This window comes from Esox lucius, chromosome 24 (genome assembly GCF_011004845.1).
Source record: "Esox lucius isolate fEsoLuc1 chromosome 24, fEsoLuc1.pri, whole genome shotgun sequence".
Taxonomy (NCBI): domain Eukaryota; kingdom Metazoa; phylum Chordata; class Actinopteri; order Esociformes; family Esocidae; genus Esox; species Esox lucius.
This window is the reverse complement of record NC_047592.1, coordinates 20,987,833-21,012,309: the sequence shown is the minus strand read 5'-3', so window position 1 is coordinate 21,012,309 and position 24,477 is coordinate 20,987,833. Positions and strand designations below refer to the sequence as shown.

The 24,477-nt window shown below is 39.7% G+C and overlaps 1 protein-coding gene across 1 annotated transcript in view; it reads left to right on the top strand.

Annotated features, from left to right (window-relative positions):
• Positions 1–452: 452 nt before the first annotated feature.
• LOC117593886 overlaps positions 453–24,477 on the top strand; it is a 53,909-nt gene continuing 29,884 nt past the window's right edge. Inside the window, exon 1 of the mRNA XM_034290435.1 lies at positions 453–546. Within this exon, the coding sequence (XP_034146326.1) occupies positions 516–546 (31 nt within the window). The 5' untranslated portion in view covers positions 453–515. The remainder of the gene's footprint in view (positions 547–24,477) is intronic.

Below are 24,477 nucleotides of genomic sequence, written 5' to 3'. Positions count from 1 at the left end.
AATTCTCCAATATTTCCAATATATGTTCATATATAATAATTCACAGATGGTTTTACATGAGGCAAGTATAATTTAACAAATTACTATTTTATTTGTATTCCTAGCATTGCGAATTCACTAACATCTTCAAATGATATTAAATATCATATATGTCATTCACAAGCAAATGTTCATATAATCATATTGATATCATATATATCATTTCACAGCAAAACTCTGATTTTACTGTGAAATGATCGCATGCATGGTTTAGAGATGTGTTACTATTGTAATGCACGCTTGATAAATGAGCCACCTGGTCCAAATTCTGATTACATCATTCTATCTCCGATAATTAGGAAGGAATCAGTCTGAGATGGAACCAATCATAAGGAGAAGTTGTCTCTAAAATATTTTTTATGTTGTCTGAGTGACGCTGAAGAGGTGTGATCAAACCAGACTCTCATCATATAGGAAGTAAAGTGGTTTATAAGGAGGACTGTTGTTCAGAGAGAGTTACTCGTCACCAAGACAGAATGGATCACACCTGGCCCTGTGTTCTACTCAGTGAGTACTGACTTTGTATTTGTATTTGAATGTTTGTTATGAACACTAAGTTAACTAAGGTTAATATTAGTACTCTATTACTGCAGCACAGTTTACATTAATTACATTACTAATGTACCGTAATGATGCAATTTGTCTTTGTTGTATTGTTGAGTACCCAAATCTACTGTGGGCACTCTCAAGGTAATGGTAGATCTTCATTAATTCACTCCATGTATTCAAGCTTTATCCTCTTGGTCTCTGACACAGCTTTTCCTTATGTTCATTGTTTTTAGGTGATTTAGTTGTGTTTGTATAAGCCATTAAAATATTGTTTCTGTAACATGTGTAATACAACCCTGTTTCCAAAAAAGTTGGGACGCTGCATAGAATGCAAATGAAAACAGAATGCAATTATGTGTAAATCAAGAATCCCTATATTTAAATAAAGAATAGTAGAAATACAACATTTCAAATGTTGAAACTGAGAAAGTTTATTGTTTTTGGAAAAATATACCCATTTTTAATTTGATGCCAGCAATACATTTTACTACTGTGTTGCAACACCACCTCTTTTAACGATACTCTGTAAGTGTTTGGGAACTGAGGAGCCCAATTGCTGTAGTTTTGAATGTGAAATGTTTTGCAATGTTGCTTGACATAGGTTTTCAGACAGTTCAGGGTTTGCAGACAGTACAGGGCCCTTTTTTTTGTTTCATAATGCGCCATATATTTTCAATGCCATCTCAGTCCATCTTAAATTAGCTCAGGCCCAGAGAAGTTGGCTGCATTTTGGGATCTTGTTCATTTCTGGTTTCTTCATTAAATGGTAGAGTTTTAACTCACATTTGTAGATTGAGCGATGTATTGTGTTCACAGACCATGGTGTTTGGAAGTGTTCCTGAGGGCATGCAGGGATGTCCACTACAGATTGGTGTCTTTTGGTGTTTTTAATGCACAGCAACCTGAGGGCCAAAATATCACGGCCACCCAATGTTGGTTTTCGGCCTTGTGCCTTGCGTACAGAGATTTCTCAAAATGTTTTGACTCTTTTATTGATTTTATGTACCTTAGATGATCCGAAAACTCTTAACAATTTTACATTATTTTACATTTGCCTGTGCATTATTTCACAGTGGTGAACCCCTCCCCATCTTTACTTCTGAAAGACTCACCCACTCTGGGATAACCAATCTTCTTGCTGACCTGTTGTCAATTAACCTAATTAGTTGTGAGATGTTTCACCATTTTTGTTTGTCCCAGTTTTTTTTAAAATGTGTTGCTAGCATAAAATTCAAAGTGGGCATATACAGCGCTGAAAAAATTAAGATACCACTCCTAATTTTTCTTTAATCAGCATTTTTCTTAAATCAGCATAAATCTATGCATGTATGGCAGCTATTCCATTCCAGTGTCTGTTATATTCCAATACAGGCACACCTCAATTTACTTCATGAGGTTCTGATTAGATGATTACCTGAACCAAACCTATTTTCATGAGAAAAAGTATAAAACCACTGATGTAGTCATCACTATCTTCTTGCAATAGGACCAGCTGGATGGCAGTGCAAGTAAAACCTCAAAGGTATTTTGAATAAAAAATTAACTATTCAGCATGACAAAACAGTTGAAAAGAAAAGCTTTTAGTGAGGAAATTAAGGGTTCAATTCTGGCTTTGCTGGCAGAGGGATACAGTGAGCATCAGATTATTCCACCAAGTATTGATTTCTGAACTCCTATGTTAAAACATTAGTATTTTGTTGTTGAAAAATGAATATGAATTTGTTTACATTATTTTACAAATAAATAATCTAAATTACAATATTTTTATTTGTAATTTCAAAATAATGTTGTCAGTCGTTCATAGAATGAAACAAAAAAATATATTTTACTCCAACGCATACCTTTAAATATTAGAACCAGAGAAACTGATCATTTTGCAGTGGTCTCTTCATTTTTTCCAGAGTTGTATTTTCCAAGAAAAAATAACATTTCTCAATTTAAACATTGGACTTGATGCATTTGTACTTTTCTATTTAATATACAGTTAATTAATTTGCACATTCATTGCATTCTGTTCTTCTTTACATTTGACACAAAATTCAATTTTTTTTGGAAATGGGGTTGTACATTATCCTATCCATTGTGTCTGTGTAGGGCAACCTGTTCTGACCCTCCAGCCCAACTGGCCCCAGATATTCACAGGAGAGTCTGTCACTATTAGATGTAACATACAGGAGGGAGACGTCACTGACTGGGAGTATGGGTGGAGACTAATAATCTAATAATAATGTTTTTAATAAATTGAACAGAAAGCAAGCAAGCAAGTTTATTTATATAGCACAATTCATACATCAAAGCAATTCAATGTGCTTTAGAAAGACAAATAAAACTATATAAAAATACAATAACATAAAAACAAATACTCAAATGAAAACATCAAAACAAATGAAAACATAATAAGAAAATATAAAAATAATAGAAAATGATTTGTTGTGCCTCCGTTTGGGACAAGGACAACTTCTGGAAGCATTGGTTGATTTTAGTCAGAGGGTCAGGAGAGGGGGGTGGATACTCTGTCTATGAGTACTGTCCTTCATGATTATCTTGTTTGGAAATGGCATTCCAAGAGCGTGATGTATGTTGGCATCTCATGATGTTTGGATGAACCCCATCAGGTCTAAAGTGGTCTTTACAGTTCCAAAAAATATTGAAATTGTCAATAAATCTTATTCTGTGTTTGAGGCATGCTGATGTCAGCCATGTATTCAGCCCAAGGAGTCTGCTAAAAGATTCAATTCCTTTCCCCAAGGTTGGAATGGGGCCTGAGATGAAAACATGTTGTTGAAAGTTGTTTATTTTCTCCATTAGCATAGAAAAATTATTTTTCAGGATCTCAGAGCCAGTTTTCCTTTGTAGAATGTCAAAAGCCCTAGTGTGGATAATAATCTGCATGTTGCTTGGATGTGTAGAGAGAATAACTGGCAACATTTATTTTAGCTCTCTGACCAATGTGTCAGCCATGGTTAGGTTTTAGACTTTGCCATTCTGATATGCTTGGTTATGTCGTCTCCAATCAAGGTAGTATCTGCTTTATCAATGTGGAGTTTCTTCTTTCCCTCGTCCTATCAGTGGAAAATTCTAAGCAGAGTAATTCTGTCAAGCTGACCATGACTGTTAAGTCATATCATTTCTCTTTCATCTTACCTTCTCCATGATAATCACATGTCACAGGGACTCATTTTTGCAGCCATGTCCAAAGGGCTGTCCAAAGGGCTGTTTTTGCAACCTGTTCAGTGGAGTCTGAAGCTGCCTGTAGAAATAAATGGCACAAAGGAAGTTATTATCCCAGTCTGACAGACACACTGTAACAGGAGAAACCCTCATCATCAGTAGAGCTGCTGAGTCTGACCAGGGTCTCTACTGGTGTCAGGGTGTAGACAGATATAGACAGACTCTATTAGTATTGAGTCTATGGTCTGTGTAAATATTGTTCTTTTTTAAAAGTGGACGGATAGTGTAAATTCAAACAGTATTGAAATTATTATTCAAAATAAGATATCTCAATCTAACATTTTACACTTTCCCTCATAATGTCAATGAGCCCTAAGTAAACAGCCTAACACGATGTTATTTACACACCTGAGTGTCACAACAACAACAGGTGGACTATCAGGACCAAATAAAGTGCTACAGCTGCATCTTAACACAACCTGACCACCTAAATATTTAGTACTTATAATAGAGTTTTAACATTGTCCAGGTCAGGGCCTGTTATCTCATGTCAGTCATAATGCTTTAAACCTGGGAACAAAACACTGACATTAGATCAAGACACAACTTAGACTCCAACTGATGTTAGTATTTTAGATTCAAGCGTCAAGGTTAAAACATGTCGATGAAATGTTATTAAGACAACGCAACAAGGATTACAAAGTATAACTGAGTTCTATAATAGCTGTCCAAGTCGTGTGGTAGAAAGTCAGTTGCTAGCTGTGGTGGGAGTCCCCTTTATATCAGGAAGGACAAAAAAAGAACACAACAACACCACTTGTTTTCTTCTCCCATTCACTAATATAACCATATACAGTTAAGGCTTAATATAACGTAACTACTGTATGTTAAGCCAGAAAGTTTGTCTATCCTGACCCAAAACTCATGCACGGATGCTTACTTCGAAAATCCACCAGAACCAGCCGTAATATAACCTGTAAACTGTTTTATTTCAGGCTTACCATAATGTAGATTCTAGTGGTTTTAGCCAGCGAAGTTTACATCTACGGAAAAATTCATAAGGCGTACTGCGCTTTGCCTGCGAGGAGATACAAACTCAGGACCTACAGTTCAAGTCTGCTACTCTAACCACTAAGCTATTTAACAAGGGGTACTCGGTCAGTCTCTCAATAACTTACTCAGAAACATTTGCTCTTCTTGGCCGGCTCCACTTACGTGGTCCATCTCTTAATTATTTTTTTTCAAAAGTCAGTGATGGAAAGAAAACCATACAAATAAACTTTAAACACAATAAACAAAGTTTACAAAAATATGATGGCAGTGAAATTATTTTAGGTATTATAAGAAAAGGTAAGATTTTAGATGTTTACCAAGAAATAAAGTCAGTCTCAAATAACTCTTTGGTTTATCTCATCCCACTCTCCCCTACTTTACTAACATGTGTAGCCCAGATTGGATGAGAAATAAATGTCTTAGAACTGTTGTAGTTGCATTGATGTTTGTTGTTTCTACAGCTCCACCAACAGCCTCAGTGAGTGTCTCTCCTTGTGGTCTCCTCTACTCTGGAGAGACTGTTACTCTGCAGTGTTACATACCAGACTACCCAGACTTGACTTACTATTGGACATACTATTGGTACAGAAATGGACAACCACAGAGTCCTGGTTCACCTTCTAACACCATCATCATTCTGTCTGACCTGGTGAATCAGTACTACTGTTATGGGGCTAGAACAGGTCATCATCCCCGGTCGTCACAACTCAGTGTTTTACTCCAAATCACTGTCAATGGTGAATATTATTACAAGCTTGTTCATTGTGTTTTTGTTTTATTCATAGTAGTGATTGAGTTATCCACTCAAATCTATTTAAACACTGGCAGCTAATCAACCAAGGCCACCCTGAGTTCAGAAAAGGATGTAGCCCAGAATGGATGAGAAATAAATGTCCTAGAACTGTAGTTACACTGATGTTTGTTGTTTCTACAGATCTTCCAACAGCATCAGTGAGTGTCTCTCCTCATGGTCTCCTCTACTCTGGAGAGACTGTTACTCTGCAGTGTGACATATCAGGCTACACAGGCTGGACATACCGATGGTACCTAAACAACCAAACACTTCCCACTCAGACAAATAAAACCGTCAGATACATCATCCCGATCAATGAGACAGGTCAGACTGGTCTGTACAGATGTGAGGGGATGAGGACAGAACGACCCCAGAGGTCACAACCCTCTCCATCAGTGTCACTGGTAAGTATAACTATTATACTCTATCAATTACTAGATGTTCAATATTATATGTTTTATTTTTAATGATGTCATTAATAAGCATGCCATTAGGTTATGTGTCGTTACCTGGTATCATAGTGTTGTTAGTAGTAGTGTGTTGTTACTTGGTACCATAGTGATGTTAGTAGTATTGTGTTGTTACTTCATCTGATAGTGATGTTAGTAGTAGTGTGTTGTTACCTGGTATCTTAGTGATGTTAATAGTAGTGTGTTCTCTGTATCATATTGATTTTAGTAGTAGTGTGTTGTTACTTGCTATCATAGTGATGTTAGTAGTAGTGTGTCGTTACTTGGTATCATAGTGATGTTAGTAGTAGTGTGTTGTTACTTGGTATCATAGTGATGTTAGTAGTAGTGTGTTGTTACTCGGTATCATAGTGATGTTAGTAGTAGTGTGTTGTTACTTAGTATCATAGTGATGTTAGTAGTAGTGTGTTGTTACTTGGTATCATAGTTATGTTAGTAGTGGTGTGTTGTTACTTGGTATCATAGTGATGTTAGTAGTAGTGTGATGTTACTTGGTATCATAGTGATGTTAGTAGTAGTGTATTGTTACTTGGTATCATAGTGATGTTAGTAGTAGTAATGTGTTGTTACTTGGTATCATAGTGATGTTAGTTGTAGTGTATTGTTACTTGGTATCATAGTGATGTTAGTAGTAGTGTGATGTTACTTGGTATCATAGTGATGTTAGTAGTAGTGTGTTGTTACTTGGTATCATAGTGAAGTTTGTAGTAGTGTGTTGTTACTTGGTATCATAGTGATGTCTCAGGTGATGTCTTACATTTTGTAATATAACAAATCAGTCATAAATGTATAATTTGTTTTATGAATTATGTTTGTGTAGAGGGACCTTTTGCTATTTTATTTATTTCCTCCATCATCATTAGTTAATTTAGTCTGATGATGTTGTGCTGTTTTTTCTCTTGTCATAGCTCCTGGACCCTCTACATCAGTCCTAGCAGGAGTGGTTTTGGGTCCGGTTGTTGCTGCTGTTCTACTGACCATCTTCTTGGTCCTCCTTTGTTGGTACACAAACTGAAAAAGTAAAACTTTTACAGATTTGTAACTCTTGATGTCTTGTTCAGGTGACTTATAGAAATGATAACATCACCTGATTTAACAGTGTGCATTTCCCTTTACAGGTTCCTCTTCTAATAGAATATTCTGGTGAGTACATCTGTCTCTTACCTATGTTGATTCATACAGTACCATATTGTCTGTGTTCTTCAATAATGTTTCTCACCCTATAGCCCCGTCCATACCCAGAGCACCAACCAGGACCCCCAACAAGACCAAGGATCTACCCAGGTTCAGTCTCCTGATGCTGGGTATACAGGTCAGTAGTATGGTCAGTCTCCTGATGCTGGGTATACAGGTCAGTAGTATGGTCAGTCTCCTGATGCTGGGTATACAGGTCAGTAGTATGGTCAGTCTCCTGATGCTGGGTATACAGGTCAGTAGTATGGTCAGTCTCCTGATGCTGGGTATACAGGTCAGTAGTATGGTCAGTCTCCTGATGCTGGGTATACAGGTCAGTAGTATGGTCAGTCTCCTGATGCTAGGTATACAGGTCAGTAGTATGGTCAGTCTCCTGATGTTGGGTATACAGGTCAGTAGTATGGTCAGTCTCTCAGTCCAGACCTCTAATAACTTTTCACCAACTATTTTGTATGACATTATTTTACAGTCTCAGGCAAGCTGAGTACATAACTAATCTTTGTCTCTTTACTTTGACCAACAGGTAATGATACCATTTACCATATGATCAATTACTCAGACAACAATGATAATGGTACTGTAATGTGTTTAGTAGGAATGTCTAGTAACCCACAATACATGGTTGAGGCTGTACATTTATACTGACTGTTTCTGTGTTATTTGCCCAATTCTGCAGGTGTTTCTGCTGGTCAAGGGTCAGCTGATGTGACATATGCACAGATTCAACTCAAGAAGTCTGACAAAAAAGGTGAACAAACAAACACACAAATGTATAAAACATGAACAACAAAGTATTTAAACAAAATACTTTATTAGCTTGCCCCCCTCAAAAGCAAGTTAAATACATGTTAAACTACAAGTAAAACCCATTTTCAGTGCTGTCTGCATTTTTCTGACCAAATTGGACAACTTTTAATGTAATGTTGTGCATAAAATATGTATTGGTTGCTGGTGGTTTGTTTCTCCACTTCTAATCTGAACACCAGCCCCCACATATAACTTTTTAATAGTTGTGGGGAAGTCTGGGCATGATCCACCTACATTGGGGAGAACAAGTATTTGATACACTGCCGATTTTGCAGGTTTTCCTGCTTACAAAGTGTGTAATTTTTATCATAGGTACACTTCAACTGTGATAGACGGAATTTAAAACAAAAATCCAGAAAATCATATATAAATCATATAATTAATTTGCATTTTATTGCATGTGAGAGCTGGAATTCTTACTGGTTGGTAGGTGATCCAATACTTATGTCATGCAATAAAATGCTAATTAATTACTTAAAAATCATACAATGTTATTTTCTGGATTTTTGTTTTAGATTCCGTCACTCACAGGTGAAGAGTACCTATGATAAAAAAGGAAAACCTGCAAAATCGGCAGTGTATCAAATACTTTACTGTACCACTGTACCTCCACTGAGAGCTGTGGAAACGCTGTTCCCATTAATTTCTAATGACAACGTAGCATTGACAAGCGATCTGTGCAGTGCCAGGCTGGGGAAGAATTTATATATTTGGACAACTTTATGTAAATCACCGGCTGTGAACGCTTGGCAAAAACCAGTCACAGTGTTTGCTGTCAGTGTTTTGATGAAATCTCTTCCCTGTTGGAAAACCAAAGTTAAATCCCAGATCACCCACTAGAATTTTCATGTAAACAAAGGTACACTCCCAAATGAACACGTAGACTCCCCTCAGAGCTATATTAACGACAAAGTGCTGCGGATGCCACTGAAATAAAGTCCATAGGACAGTGGGGCTTGTTTGGGATTCACTAGAATATACTTTATTTCCATGACTCTCCCTTCCATTGAACATTATACGTTGAAGATGTCAAACCCAAACAAACATCTTTCTGTGAAACATATTATTTGGTAACAATGTTCCACTGTAATGAAGAATTGAACATAGCTAATCACCTATATACTAATAGCTGGCTTCAGATGAAACAGTTATGTTCAAATCGTGAAAAACAACCAAACATGCTGCAGAATAAACACACTCCTGTACAATTCATATACCATTTGTGATGAAGCTGTAAAAATAACATTTTGGTCCGACATGCCCCCAATCATTGTCTTCGGAGCTGCTGACACATCTGGCATTAATTTGCAGCTTGTAGATCTATCATGGTCTGGAGAGAGATGGGAGACTGTGAAAAGAGTACTGTCAACAAGCAGCAGCACGAGCGAAGACAATCACAAAGTCACCAGCATGACAATTGACAGTACTATTTTAGAGTTTCGTAAACTACAGTGGGGAGAACGAGTATTTGATACACTGCCGATTTTGCAGGTTTTCCTACTTACAAAGCATGTAGAGGTCTGTTCTTTTTATCATAGATTTTCTTTAAGAAGCCCACGTGTTCTCCACTCATTACCTGTATTAACTACACCTGTTTGAACACACACTCAATAAAACAGACTCCAACCTCTCCACAATGGTCTAGACCAGAGAGCTGTGTAAGGACATCAGGGATAAAATTGTAGACATGCACAAGGCTGGGATGGGCTACAGGACAATAGGCATTGGATTTTTATAATAAATCATATAAGGATTTTTATAATAAATCATATACTTGATATATATTTAATATGTTGCCTTTTAAGTCACATGGTTTAACCATTTGTGATTGGCATTCCAAGTATTTTTAGGATGAGCTCGTTTATTTAGCTCCTAATAGGCTTTTCGTTCAAAATGCATAAAATCCTGTCCTGAATTAAGTCACTAGAGAAATATGACACAAATATTAACGGTTTGTACTTATACCATGATTGACATTTCCCACTGCTAATGTGACACTTTGCTTTGTACTGTGGTTGTAAATATGATGTAATATTTCATATTTGACTCATTAATACACTCTGTTAAGGTGATTAAATTAAATATTTGTATATGAGTTGAATGTTTTCTTACAGTAAACAGATCAACTTCCACTCACCCTCCTATTGGTCAGCCCTCCTTTATGATTAATGTAGATAATAAACTCTGCAATATGTGATTAAAAGGGAAAACTAAGCTACATGAATTCATGTCTGATTCTGGAAAAAGAAGATACAAGTTAGAGTTGTGTTGCTGCATTTTGAATATTCTGAGTATCCTGTACATAAGACTAATACAAACTGAATAACACACCCTGTTATTTCCTGTCTCCCTATCTCTACCGTCTTTTTATTTAACATTTTAGCAATATAGCAGAGGCTTTTGTCCAGAAGTTATATTTTTTAAATGTTTCCATCGTGGAAATATGAACTCACAGCCATGGTGTTGGAAGCACCCCACTCTACTGGAATACTTTGGTCTATTTTTCAATTTGCAAAGCTACTGCTGTCTGTGAAACACTGACAATTAACCACAAACCAGCAGCTACGAAACACTCTTAAAACCACCAATATCAGGCAGATGGACATGATGACCACAAACATGGTGATACAAACACCTAAGTGGTTTGTTTCATGCTAGAGAGTTTTTTACCCGGTCAGTGAGATTTGTTTCACACATAGTTGGCCAGAAGGAGCGTGGGAACAGGACACTAATACATCAGAATGTGTGTTGAAGGGCGAGTGAGAACTGAAAAATAAATGTAATGTCTAATTTCATTTCACAAAGCATCCATGTTATGCCAATTGCATCATTTGTCCTTTGATAAAGCTGCTGGACGCCTCTCAGTGATGTTCATATCTGTAGATATAATGATTTGTACAAGGTGTCAACTTTTTTCCATAACTTCAAAGATGACAACTCTATAGAGTCCTCCCCATAAGACAACATGGTTTATTTGAATTTCCTATTATTTGTTAAGCTAGATGGGTCATTCCTACTATGCAGTACCATTTGGACCAAACATAGTTAAAAGTTTTTAAAAGTTCCTTATGTTATCAAAATAAGGGAATGTTCCACTGTCAGGATTGTTTTTGTCAAACTCAGGAACTTAAACCATATTATCTTCAAATATTTTGAAACAAAAATTTTTGATCAAAATATGTTACTATTGGAACCAGAATATTTGCATGTTATATCTCCAAATAAGGGTGAAGAACAATAGAAAATAGAAATTTTTATATGTTAGGTTGAACCATTCAGTCTTTCCAAATTTGACGATCAATCCTGTCTCTGTCTACTCAGTGAAGGCGAGGGGTGGGAGAGACACTCATTGTTTCAACAATCCAAGCTGCAGTTACAGTAGGAATGGAGCACAGCCTAAATCAACATACCTCTGTGTTCACAATTGTTAGGACTATTACCTCCTCAGATTTCACCACATTTGGTATGTTCTTCATGACAATATCAATGTGTTTAAAGCTAAAACATGCAAACGCGGTACTGGAATTTTCAAATACACTGCGAATGAACATGAATACACAAACTAACAGTCCTGCTTTAAATTACCTTCAGCAAATAAATGCTTCATATGCACTATAAACATGTATTTTAAAGGAATTTATAAAGCTTTGTTAGTATGCTGTAATTATTCTATAGTGTGATCCTTTAATCCTTCATAAAGCATATATAAATCTGTTATCAATTGATTCTTTACTACTCCAAAATGTGACCCTTTCTTAATTCATTAAGCACACATACAATAAATGCCTTATATCAAATTATGCTGTGTTTACTCTAAAATGTGACCCCCTTTATCATTCATAAAATAAACATAGATTTGTTATGATGCTGAACATATTATAAAATCAGAAATGTCTGGTCATTCATAACGCATACCTAATGAATTAACAAATTAATAACCACCTGAAGCTAAACAATATATAAATATATATATATATAAAAACAAATTTTTACATTACATTTTACAAAAACGTAACATTTCAGATACGTCTTTATAGTGTCTGCCTTAAAAGTGACTACAACAATATTAGCAGGTCGGTCAGGACACACCTTTCTCACAAAAGTGTCTCTTTTAGCTGATATCTGCTCATACCATGATCTGAGTAAGCGGGATATTTTTATGTTACTCATCAAATAATATTTGAAAAGCAGAGGTGGAAAACTGTAAGATTAATGATATTATATTACATTTAATAAGCGGTGTCTATGATATAATGTTTATAACCATTAAAACTAGCTACGACTTTTTAAAATTAATCCTTGGCCTGGTTCTGCGGATCTGCAGAAGTAGCTCATAGTATACATTTCTACATATACAGAATGGTAATCGCTAAAATCATACCTTTTCTTTGGCTTATAGCTAGGCATTCTAACAAAGCAATCTGTACATAGTTTGTGTTCCTATGGGGATCACAGCCTGTCTGAGGTAAAAGTAGAGTTGCACCAAAAGTGACCACCGATGACTGACCCATAGTGTACATTTCTATAAATATCCAGAAAAGTAAATACTAGCAGAAAATGCTTGACTTTAGGTAATATTTAAGCATTCTAACGAAGTGATTGGTACAGTTTGTGTTCCTACGGGGATCACAGTCTGCTTGAGTTGCACCAAAACCAGCCAACTGACTGAGCCATAGTGTTCATGTCAATAAATATCCAGAACTGAACTGTAATAACTAACATCGCACTTATCTAATATCCAGACATTCTAACCAAGTGATCCGTACGTAGTTTGTGTTTCTATGGGGATCAACGCCAAAAGGAGACTCCACCAAAAATGGTCACCAACCGGAGTGCATAGTGTAGGCTACATTTCTATAAATATCCAGAAAAGTAATCAATAGAATCTTACGGCTGACTTTAGCTAATATCTATGCATTCTAACAAAGCGATTGGTAAACAGTTTGTGTTCCTATGGGGACCACACCCTGCGTGAGGGAAAACGTAGAGTGGCACCAAGTGGTCACCCTGAGCGCATAGTGTACATTTCCATAAATATCCAGAAAAGTAATCACTAGAATCATATCGGGATCACAGCCTGCGTGAGGGAAAAAGCACCAAGACAGGTAACCAATACGTGGTGGAGAACTCTTCTTTTGTAAGTGGTTGAATCCTTGATGCCCAATCACAAACGGCTCATCTATCATGTCATAACGCCTGGAAACATGACCTCTACAACATAAGAATGATGGGAAGGCATAGGGGTCAATTCCCATAGTGATGGAAAACAACATGGCGCACACCACTGGTCACTGGTCAATAATGACAATTACCAACATAGTTTTCTTTCCGTTACTGCAAGATAGCTCTTTGTTTTCAACCCAAAACTTTTTAGAACATATATTTGAATGTAACCAAGAGGCCTAAGAAGGTTATTCTTTCCAGGAAAATGTTTACCATGCTACAACAATGACTAACCCATCCGGATTAGTAAGTACATCGCTATTGTTGTGCTTTCTCGTGTTTGGATGATCGGTGTTCATGGAGGCATGAACAGAAGCACACAACAAAGAGCATCCATTCAGGAACTTTACTTCGCTTCTTAAACACACTGTTACAACAACGGGGGTTTTATGCTCTTGTCCAGTGCAGATGGGTTTGTATACAACCTTCTGCACCGGAGCCTTCGAGCATCGGACGCTAAACATAACAAGCCATAACTAATCCCCACGTAATGACATAGTCACATCTGATTGACTAATACGTACACATTATGTATACATGTAAAATAAATATAACAAGCAATGTATTTACTTAACTAAAACTATAACACCACCACCCCCTTTTTTTTATCTTTTTTTTTTTAGCTCTGCAGAGTCCCCTTCTGCACCACTGAGGGTGAACAGATAACTTTTTGTTGTTTTTCATCTGATTCTTTAATCCCTATAACGACTTGGGGTTCGAACAAGTCACACCCATTTTGTCTTCTTCCCTTCTTGTCCACAGGGAATAGGGTCACAGTTAGGGTCCATTCCAAGACGGGTCAGAGGCTCTTCCGATACAGAGTTGTCAGAGGATGACGGTTTAGGTACTTCTGCCCCCGTGGCCTTCCTCGGTGCAGGTGTATTTGTGTCGCAGACGCTGCATCCAGGCAGGTATGTGGTCACTTAGATAGGGTTGTAAGCGATCATGGTGCAGAACTTTCTCATTTCGTCAGTCTCTAACTCGGTATAGCACTGGTCCAAGACGTGCTGTGACGACCAATGGCCCTTGCCATGGGGGTTGGAGTTTTGGACTGTAGCCCTTTCTCCTGCTACTGACCCTCACTGACACAATATCCCAAACTTGGTAGGACTTCTCTCTGGCTCGTAAGTCATAGACCTTTTTTATGGCGAGTTTGAGCGTAGCGTAAGTTCTGGCGCGCTACCTGATGAGCCTGCTGGAGGTTAGCTTGCAGTTCCTGGACAAACTCAGGTGTACCTATAGCTTCTCTGGTAACTTCGTCCATCCTTAGCCAGATGTCATGTGGCTGGAAAACTTCTCGCCCCAGCTGATTTGGTGTGAAACCTGTCGCTGAATGTACAGTCCTCCTGTACGCTGCAGTGAGCAAGGGGAGATGCTCATCCCAATTCCGCTGACTTTGGTCCACATAACACTGTATCATCTGCAAGAGCTTTCTATTGAATCTTTCCACTTGCCCGTTCGAAGCCGGATGATATGGTGTGGTCCGGGTCTTGGTTACTTGAAGCAGACGGCAAACCTCTGTGAAGAGCAAACTCTCAAAGTTCCGTCCATGGTCAGTGTGAATCTCCAGGGGAACCCCTAAGCATGATATGAAGTCAAACACCAACATCTTTGCTATTGTCTCAGCTCCTTGTTCTGGGTTAGGGACTGCCTCTACCCAGCGAGTAAACTGGTCAATTATAACGAGGATGTACCTGTTGCCTGTCTTGGATTCTGGGAATGGTCCTAGAACATCAAGGTGTAGTCTGTCCATTGGCGCTCCAGCCTTGTAGTTCTGAAGCTTGGCACTCCCCATTGGACTGGTTGTTTTGCAGGAGCTACACTGTGGGCACTTTTTGACGAAGAGGCGTACATCGTTCCCCATATTGTACCATTGGTAACACTTATGGATGCGCATAAGCATCTTTTCCTCCCCTGCATGACCCGCTTGTGCTGGATTGTGACAGAATTGGAGAACCTCATTCTTCAGGGAAGTAGGAACAAGTAAGCGCAGAGATGACATACCTCCATTGACATCCTCCCACCGGTAATAAAGGACCCCATCTCGCATCTCTACTTGAGACCAACACAGCCAGTACTTGCAAACCGCTGGGCTCTGCATCATGACCTCTTCCTTAGCAGGCAAAAAAACATCAGACATCCATTAATGGAGAACTGAAAGGTTTGGGTCAGCTAACTGTTTCGGGACTCAGCGGTTGCAGCCAGTTTGAGGAAGGACCTGGACTGTCATCACCTACTTCATTAAATAGAAGCAATAGTTTCTTGTACTCAAACTCTTGGCTCTGTGAAGTGGAGTCTGGATTACTGGGGAGAAACCTGGTTCTGAGAAAGAGGGAACAGAAATTTGAAAATCTAACAAAGTGTATAGTTTAGTTACAGGATCACAAATTAAGCATCACAGCAAGACGTTTTACATACCAGCTCTGAAGTCTACAGATGGCTCAACATTTTTCTGGTTTTCTGGAATCGATGCAACTTCTGTAGCATGTAGTGATTCAAGTGAATGTCCTGTTTGTCCCTCAACTCTTTTCAATATTATTTTCCTTTTGGCCCAGTAACTAGACATTGTGACTAACAATGCATTTACTTTTAAAACCAAAACGATTGACCAACAGTAGGTCTCTTGGGTGAAGATAACCGGTTATGCTCTGGTCAAGGTATCTGCAAGAAAACATGAACAAAACCGTATTGTTAATGTTAGGAATATACAGTAGCTATGCTGTGGGGGGAAACATTATCAGCCAAATGTGGACCAGTGAAATTGTTAAAAATAAAATGTATTCACCGAGTGTTGTGATTCAAGTGAACACAGAATGTTCCTCAAACATAAAATGTACAGCAGTTAAGAGAATTAGAAATCATAATCGCCTTAAATCCAGTACAGTAGCAACACAGCACAAAACTTGCTAGCCACAGTGTGTACTGTAACAAAGGCAAAACAGCATGTGCTAGCTAACTAACTACTGGACTAGCAGCATACTTGTTCAGGCAAACAAAATAATTTAAACAACATATATACATCGTTATTTTTGTAAGAAAACATTTAAAGTTAAACTTAGTCTTTCTAGATGTAAAGCTTTTGCTACCTATTATAGCTCGTTAAAAACGTTTCATCCCCGCCAGCAGGACGCACCTATAGCCGACAGCTTAGGGTCGGCGGCAAAAAGAAGCCGTGCGGATATTTTTTTGCTATCTGGGTCATTGTTTTTCCACGTGAAATGGGATATTCTGCTGCAAATAAAAACATAATTTGTGTACTTTGGTAAATTAGAAGCCCCACAGTTGCGATCACAAAACCTCTAGTTGATACTTCGGCGCATCCAGGTCACATTTTTATTAATTGCTCCGGAAGCGTAGAAGTTAGAGGCTTCATTGATTTTCCACGTGAACGACGACATTCCGCTGCAAATAACAACGTCTCATTTGTGTACTTTTGTAAATCAGAAGCCCCGGCATCGAGATCTCAGCCCTAACTAATTATACTTTAGCATATTCTGTTGTTTAGATGTCTACAATGCATAAACCAATCACAGACTGCGGTAAAACAACCAATGTGAAGTCATGAACCATGTCACCCCTGTTCCCAAAAAAGAGAAAGAGCTAGCGATCGCGCCAGGGGGAGAGGCGCATGTCGCAATTACCGTGTTCCCAATATAGTCATTATGCACTTGGATTGCATTGAAGACGCATTCAGTTGCTACAAGCAATTGTTTTGAGAAACAACAAATGGCCAAACGGATAATCACGTGAAAGAGTGGAATAAATGATAATGGGGAGCGAGGATAGTGAAAATGAGTCTGAACATTCAGACGATGAAAATTGTCTGGACGGAATCGCCCTATTTGTAAAATAGGATAAGTGTAGCATGAATGCAATTTTATGATAATGTTTATTATTGTGCATTGTTTTAGTGGAATTACTAGTTCTATATGATAACTTGTTATAACAGGGACAGTAGCCAGTGGTCAAATGTGTGGCTATGCTGTGTTGTCTAGAGTGTCACCCATGGATATAACCATCCAAAGGAAGACTGGACACATCCCTGTTCTGGTTTCCACCTCTTCCAGATATGGCACATGTAGGGAATTCCAAAGGAAATAAAAGCATCCACCTGTCCTGGTGCCCCGCCCTCCCCCTTTGGATGTTCCTGTCTTGTGGTCGGGAGCCCGCACCTTGGAGGTGGAGTAACAGGGCCTGACAGTGGGGATGCCTCTAGGCACGCACCTCCAGGCTTACAAACAGTTTTTTTTCCCTCAGGCCATAAGGCTCCTCAACCAACAACACTGATTCATGATCATACTGAGTGATCACACATGAACGAGATGTTCTGATGTCATTTCAGGTACTTTCAATGTACACCAGGATACTCCCTCATGTGTCATTCATAAGCATAATACACTCATATGTATCTATAATATTCAATGTACACCAGGATACTCCCTCATGTGTCATTCATAAGCATATTACACTCATATGTATCTATAATATTCAATGTACACCAGGATACTCCCTCATGTGTCATTCATAAGCATATTACACTCATATGTATCTATAATATAAAAATGTACACCAGGATACTCCCTCATGTGTCATTCCTGAGCATATTACACTCATATGTATCTATAATATTCAATGTACACCAGGGTACTCCCTCATGTGTAATTCATAAGCATATTACACTTATATGCATCTATAATATTCAATGTACACCAGGACACTCCCTCATGTGTCATTCATAAGCATATTACACTCATATGTATCTATAATATTCAATGTACACCAGGACACTCCCTCATGTGTCATTCATAAGCATATTACACTCATATGTATCTATAATATTCAATGTACACCAGGATACTCCCTCATGTGTAATTCATAAGCATAATACACTCATATGTATCTATAATATGCAATGTACACCAGGACACTCCCTCATGTGTCATTCATAAGCATATTACACTTATATGCATCTATAATATTTAATGCGTCTACATTTTCCACATCCTACTGCTTTTAAATTGCTGCTAGTTTACTTTGTTATGTATATTACATATATTATTGCCATACTTGTCATATATATAATATTCAACACTACTACCATATTGCTGCTTGTTTACAGTACCCTTTTCCAATTGCTGCTTGTTTTACAGTGTTAATAATGTATATTATCCCTACATTTTGCTTTATATATTCCTCTTAATTCTTACTACATGGATGTCGAGTGCCATTTCACAAGAATTTGTGCAGGATGACACTGTGTTATTCAGTACATTTGATAAATAAACTTGAAACTTGAAACCTTGTGTGTGAAGCACTAGTTGGGCCTGAAGGAAACCTGACACTTTGGTCTCCCTGTAAGGCCCACCTTCCCCTTTCTGATTACAGGAAGACTCCTAGCTGCTGCAGCTGTCTCTGCCTCCGACCAACAAAACACACCCACACATTACACACTTACACATACCGTGGGGCAAAAAAGTATTTAGTCAGCCACCAATTGTGCAAGTTTTCCCACTTAAAAAGATGAGAGAGGCCTGTGATTTTCATCATAGGTACACTTCAACTATGAGAGATAATAAGAGAAAAAAATCCAGAAATTCATATTGTAGGATTTTTAATGAATTTATTGGTAAATTATGGTGGAAAATAAGTATTTGGTCAATAACAAAAGTTAGTCTCAATACTTTGTTATATACCCTTTTTTGGCAATGACAGAGGTCAAACATTTTCTGTAAGTCTTCATAAGGTTTTCACACACTGTTGCTGGTATTTTGGTCCATTCCTCCATGCAGATCTCCTCGAGAGCAGTGATGTTTTGGGGCTGTCACTGGGCAACACAGACTTTTAACTCCCTCCAAAGATTTTCTATGGGGTTGAGATCTGGTGACTGGCTAGGCCACTCCAGGACCTTGACATTTTTCTTACGAAGCCACTCCTTTGTTGCCCGTGCGGTGTGTTTGGGATCATTGTCATGCTGAAAGACCCAGCCATGTTTCATCTTTAATGCCCTTGCTGATGGAAGGAGGTTTTCACTCAAAATCTCACGATACATGGCCCCATTAATTCTTTCCTTTACACGGATCAGTCGTGCTGGTCCCTTTGCAGAAAAACAGCACCAAATCATGATGTTTCCACCCCCATGCTTCACAGTAGATATGGTGTTCTTTGGATGCAACTCAGCATTCTTTCTCCTCCAAACACACAAGTTGAGTTTTTACCAAAAAAGTTATATTTTGGTTTCATCTGACCATATGACATTCTCCCAATCCTCTTCTGGACCATCCAAATGCTCTCTAGCAAACCTCAGACGGGCCTGGACATGTACTGGCTTAAGCAGGGGGACACGTCTGGCACTGCAGGATTTGAGTCCCTGGCGGTGTGTTACTGATGGTAGCCTTTGTTACTTTGTTCCCAGCTCTCTGCAGGTCATTCACTAGGTCCCCCTGTGTGGTTCTGGGATTTTTGCTCACCGTTCTTGTGATCATTTTGACCCCACGGGGTGAGATCTTGCATGGAGCCCCGGATCGAGGGAGATTATCAGTGGTCTTGTATGTCTTCCATTTTCTTATAATTGCTCCCACAGTTGATTTCTTCACACCAAGCTGCTTACCTATTGCATACACACAACATGCTGTTAATCACCAATAAAGTGCATAAATGGCAAGTTTTAACATGACCCAATTATTTACACGCAAAACTACATCAAATATATATTACTTAAGCTAAACCATTTAAACATGATTATTTAATCAAGCACACAATATATTCTACATAGAAAGTTAGATGCAAAGTATAAAGATAGTAGATATTGCACAACTTCTTAACTCTGACACATTTACCTAATTAACTAGATTTTAACCATAATTATACCTGCATTGATATTTTAACAATTGTACAATACATTTTTAATTAAATCATTAGTTGTATTTAAACCAATATATGATCCACCATGTGTCATGAGTACTATATTCCAATACTGGTACCAATAACTAACAGCATATCGAAGATCGGCGTTTCTAAATCAGGAGAGTTTAGAGCTTACTGGCTGTCACTTCATAGTTCCTTTAGTGAGTCCCCATTTGCACAGTATTTAAACAGATTAAGCTCTATTTCTCGAGCTAGCACGGCTGTCTGCCATTACATCAGCTCCTGATGCATACAAACAATAGCAACAGTGCGTTGCCTTATCCTTTGCCCAAGCACGCGCAACTGATTGGCGAATTAGTATCACCTGGTACAAATGAGAGTGCGCAGGTAACGGACGAGTTGCGCAACACCTCCCACTCGATCCTTCATAGTCCTCTTTGAAGATCGCACAGCGTAGCAACCGTTTGAAGCCTCTATACCTCCTTCATCTGCTCTTCAACTGGGAGAAGAACGACAAGGCGTCTAATGTCCCTGTGGAGCACAGTACCTTGACAGACCCTCTTCCCATCACGAGATACCGATTCTCTGATCGTTGACTCCTGAACAGGGACACACAGGCTTGGAGAAACTCGAACATTTACGTCCCTTACGATGCCCCTTGGACCAGAGTTTACACTGACGACTCTTCCAAGCTTAAACTGCCCCCTTAATGCATTTTGATCACATAGCCAGACGATGCCTCCAATGGCGACGTTCCTCTCTGCTGTATGCCACTTGTTCCTCACAAACAGGTTTGAACCAGCAAGTTGGCTCCATGATCTCCAAAAGCAGTTGACTTCAGTTTGCATTTCTCGCAGCCTTTTATAGGGGTAACTATCAAAGTCAAACGTCTTGTAGTCCCCTGTCGGTGTGGCTCGACCAAGCAGTAGTGTATTTGGTGTCACATATTGTATGCAGCCCTCCTGGCTCTGAACTCTCGCATCAATGGGACGTTCGTTTGCCAGATTGGCTGCTAACTGAAGTGCTGTTAAGAACTCGCTGAAAGTGAGATTTGACCCTTTTCCGAGACTCTGGAAAGCTCTCTTTGTAACACGCACTCCAGCTTCCGCAGCTCCGTTTCGGTGCGGTGAATCAGCTGGATGCACCTTCCAGGTAAACAGTGTTCCATTCTTAACTGCATACTCCTCCAATGTGGCTTTATCTTGACTTTCCAGGAAAGCAAACAGATCTTTCAATACAGGTTTTGCACCAATGAAATTGGTTCCAGGGTCTGACCAGACCTTTTGGGGATGACCCCTGACCGCAGTGAACCTTTGGTATGCCATTAGAAAGCTCTCCGTAGATGGTGCATTGGCCAGCTCTGCATGAATAGCTCTACTTGCCATGCAGCTGAAGACAACTCCCCAAACTTTCATTGATGCTCGTCTCTTGACATCATCCCTTACTAAGTAGGGTCCGAACAGATCGATGGCGGTGAACTGAAATGGTGCAGCAGGTCTAGTTTTCTGTTCAGGAAGGTTACCCATTATTTGCCGGCATGCTCTGGCCTTTGCTTTTTTGCAGTGGACGCATTGGTCAACAACCTTTTGAGCAACTCTTCTTCCTCTCAAAACCCATGCTTTCTTTCTCATCCTCAGCAAGGTGCCTGCCACTCCATCATGTCCTTCATTATGAGCTTCACGAGCCAATAAGTTTGCAATCCAGGCATCAAAAGGCAAGAGGGGCACAGTTTTGAGGTCCTCATTAAAGCCTTGAATTCTGCCACCACACACCAACAGTCCAGTTGCCATGTCTCTGTAAACAACCAGACGGTCTATTGTGGTATTTGAGAAGACTACATCTCTTTGCACTGCTAGGCAGAGGTCCCTGAATGCATCTCCTCTTTCTTGGAGAGTGACAACACCAGCTGATGATACCGCCTCCCACTTTAGTCTGTCCATTTTCTTGCCAGCTCTCCAGACCAATGCCACTGTTTTGATGAGTCGTGTTAGGTTGCTGAATCTTTTCACATCAATTAACATTTGAACAGTTGTTCCACCAGGTGGCCTACTTGACACCATCTGGGTTGAACTCTGTTTTTCTTCTGGCTCTTGCTTCTTCAGCTGAGCTCTGGTAAGTACAGCGACAAACACCTTCTTTTGGATCATGGCAATGTTCTCCCTGGCTGCAGCAGCAACATCTTTAGCAGATTTAATGAGCCACTAATTTACTGGTAGACTGAGGAACTTTGGACCTGACTGCCACTCAGAGTCCTCGCCTAAATCCTTAGGGCCAGCTCCTCTCGTGATGATATCTGCAATGTTCATTTGCCCTGGAACCCACCACCAATCATGGACGTCAGTGCTACTTTGAATTTCTCCAATTCGGTTTGCAAAGAAGGTTTGGTAACCATAACTCTCTCTCTGTACTGCTCCTAAGACTGTCTGACTGTCAACCAGATGGTACCACTTGTCAATTTGAATCCTGTAATGTCTTTGGAAGTACTTTTTTAACCGGGCAGCAAACACAGCTCCACAGACCTCAGCTTTTACAACATCACCCTTGTGATCGAGGGGAGTCAGTTTGGCCTTGGACTCAATGAGCCTCACGGTAATGCCTTGACTACAGCTCCATCGCAGATACAACACTGCTCCATACGAATGTTCACTGCCATCAGAAAAGGTGACACCAAAGGGTTCAGTGGCGGCATCTAGGGGTGTCAGAGGCCTGATAAATTTTACTTGTCCCTGCTCAGCATATTCTTCCAAGAGTTTGATTGCATCGTCCCGAAGCCCTTCCGATAGAGCTGCATCCCAGGTACTCTCGGTTAAGCCATAGTTAACTTTTGCCTCCTGAAAGGCTCTTCGCACCAAGATTGCCCCTTTTTGCTTTGCAGGGGCCACCAAGCCTAATGGATCATACAGACCTGAGACTTGACTTAGAAGTTCTCTTCTGGTAAGTGGATTTGGCGTGTGTGATCTCACTTGCTCTCTTGATAAATCTTGGCCAAGTCTCATTTTCCTCTTCTTCTTTGAGAAGTTGACGGCAATCATGACATGGAGCCTGTCCTCTTGTACCATATAACCAAAACCAAGAGCCTTGTTATCCTCTTCCGACAGCTGATTTGGTAAGATGAAAGTCTTTGGCTCAGTTTTCCTTCCTCTGGACTCTCGCCTCCCACTTTGATCGGAGTATACCCAGGGCTTTATGTGGAACCCGCCAACCTTTAGGATCTCCTCGACATTAGACGTTATGATTTTCAGTTGATCCATGCTGTTGTGGGAAGTCAAAATGTCATCAACATAAGCATCTTCTTGCAGCACCCGTCGCTCTTCCTTGAGGTGACTGAACATAGGTAGGTTTGCAGTCTCTCGCATGGCCAATTGAGCAATACAGCCTGCTGGTTTGTCACCTATATTTACCCTTGTTACGGCATACTCTTCAATTTCATCTTCTCCAGAATCACGCCAGAGGAACCTGTGCAGATGGACTTCTCGGTCCTCCAGCCAGACGGAGTTATACATCTTCCGTATGTCACCCAAGGCAGCAAAGACTCCAGCTCGAAACCTTAGCAAGACAGCACGAATGGGGTTGAGAACGTCGGGACCTTTGAACAGCAGGTCATTCAAGCTCACACCTCTAAAATTTTGGCTGCTGTTCCAGACAAGCCTCACTGGAGTCGTGACAGAATGAGGATTTGGAGCGATTAGGTGACTGATGTACCAAACTGGTCCGATCCAGCTCTTAATTACCTCTTTCGACAACTTTATTGCAGCCTTACGATGGACCATGTCATGGACTTGTGCTGTGTAGGCGACTTTCCATTCTGGTTCCTTGGCCAGCTGTCTTTCTGTCCTAAGGAATGTTGCTTCGACGGCCCTTCTGTTATTTGGCAGGGAAACTGGATCCTCCTTCCATGGATAATTTGCATGCCAGTGGGGTTCCTCACAGTGCTCATCTCCAGTTACATACGTCAAGCCACTTTTCCCCATTTCTACCTCTCTTTCTTCAGCGAGCGTCATTTCCTTGCCACCTGGCTGGCAACTTCCGCAGCGACAACCACCACACTTGGGCTCACAAGCGGCTCCAATACTGTCCCATTTCCACCATTCTAGGAAGTCTCGCTTGAGCGCTGCAGTGCTAGATTGACAAGCAGGATACACAGGAGAGTGACAAGTAACTGGATTTTTACAGGTAAACTCTTCGTACTTGACTGCTGCAGTCCTCATTGAGCGTGCAAAGTGAGTTTTTGACATGTGCACGGTTACAGCAAGCTCCTCAAAAAGATCAGGGTGACTACCTCCAATAGTTTTCCCGAGTGGGCCCTCCCAGAAT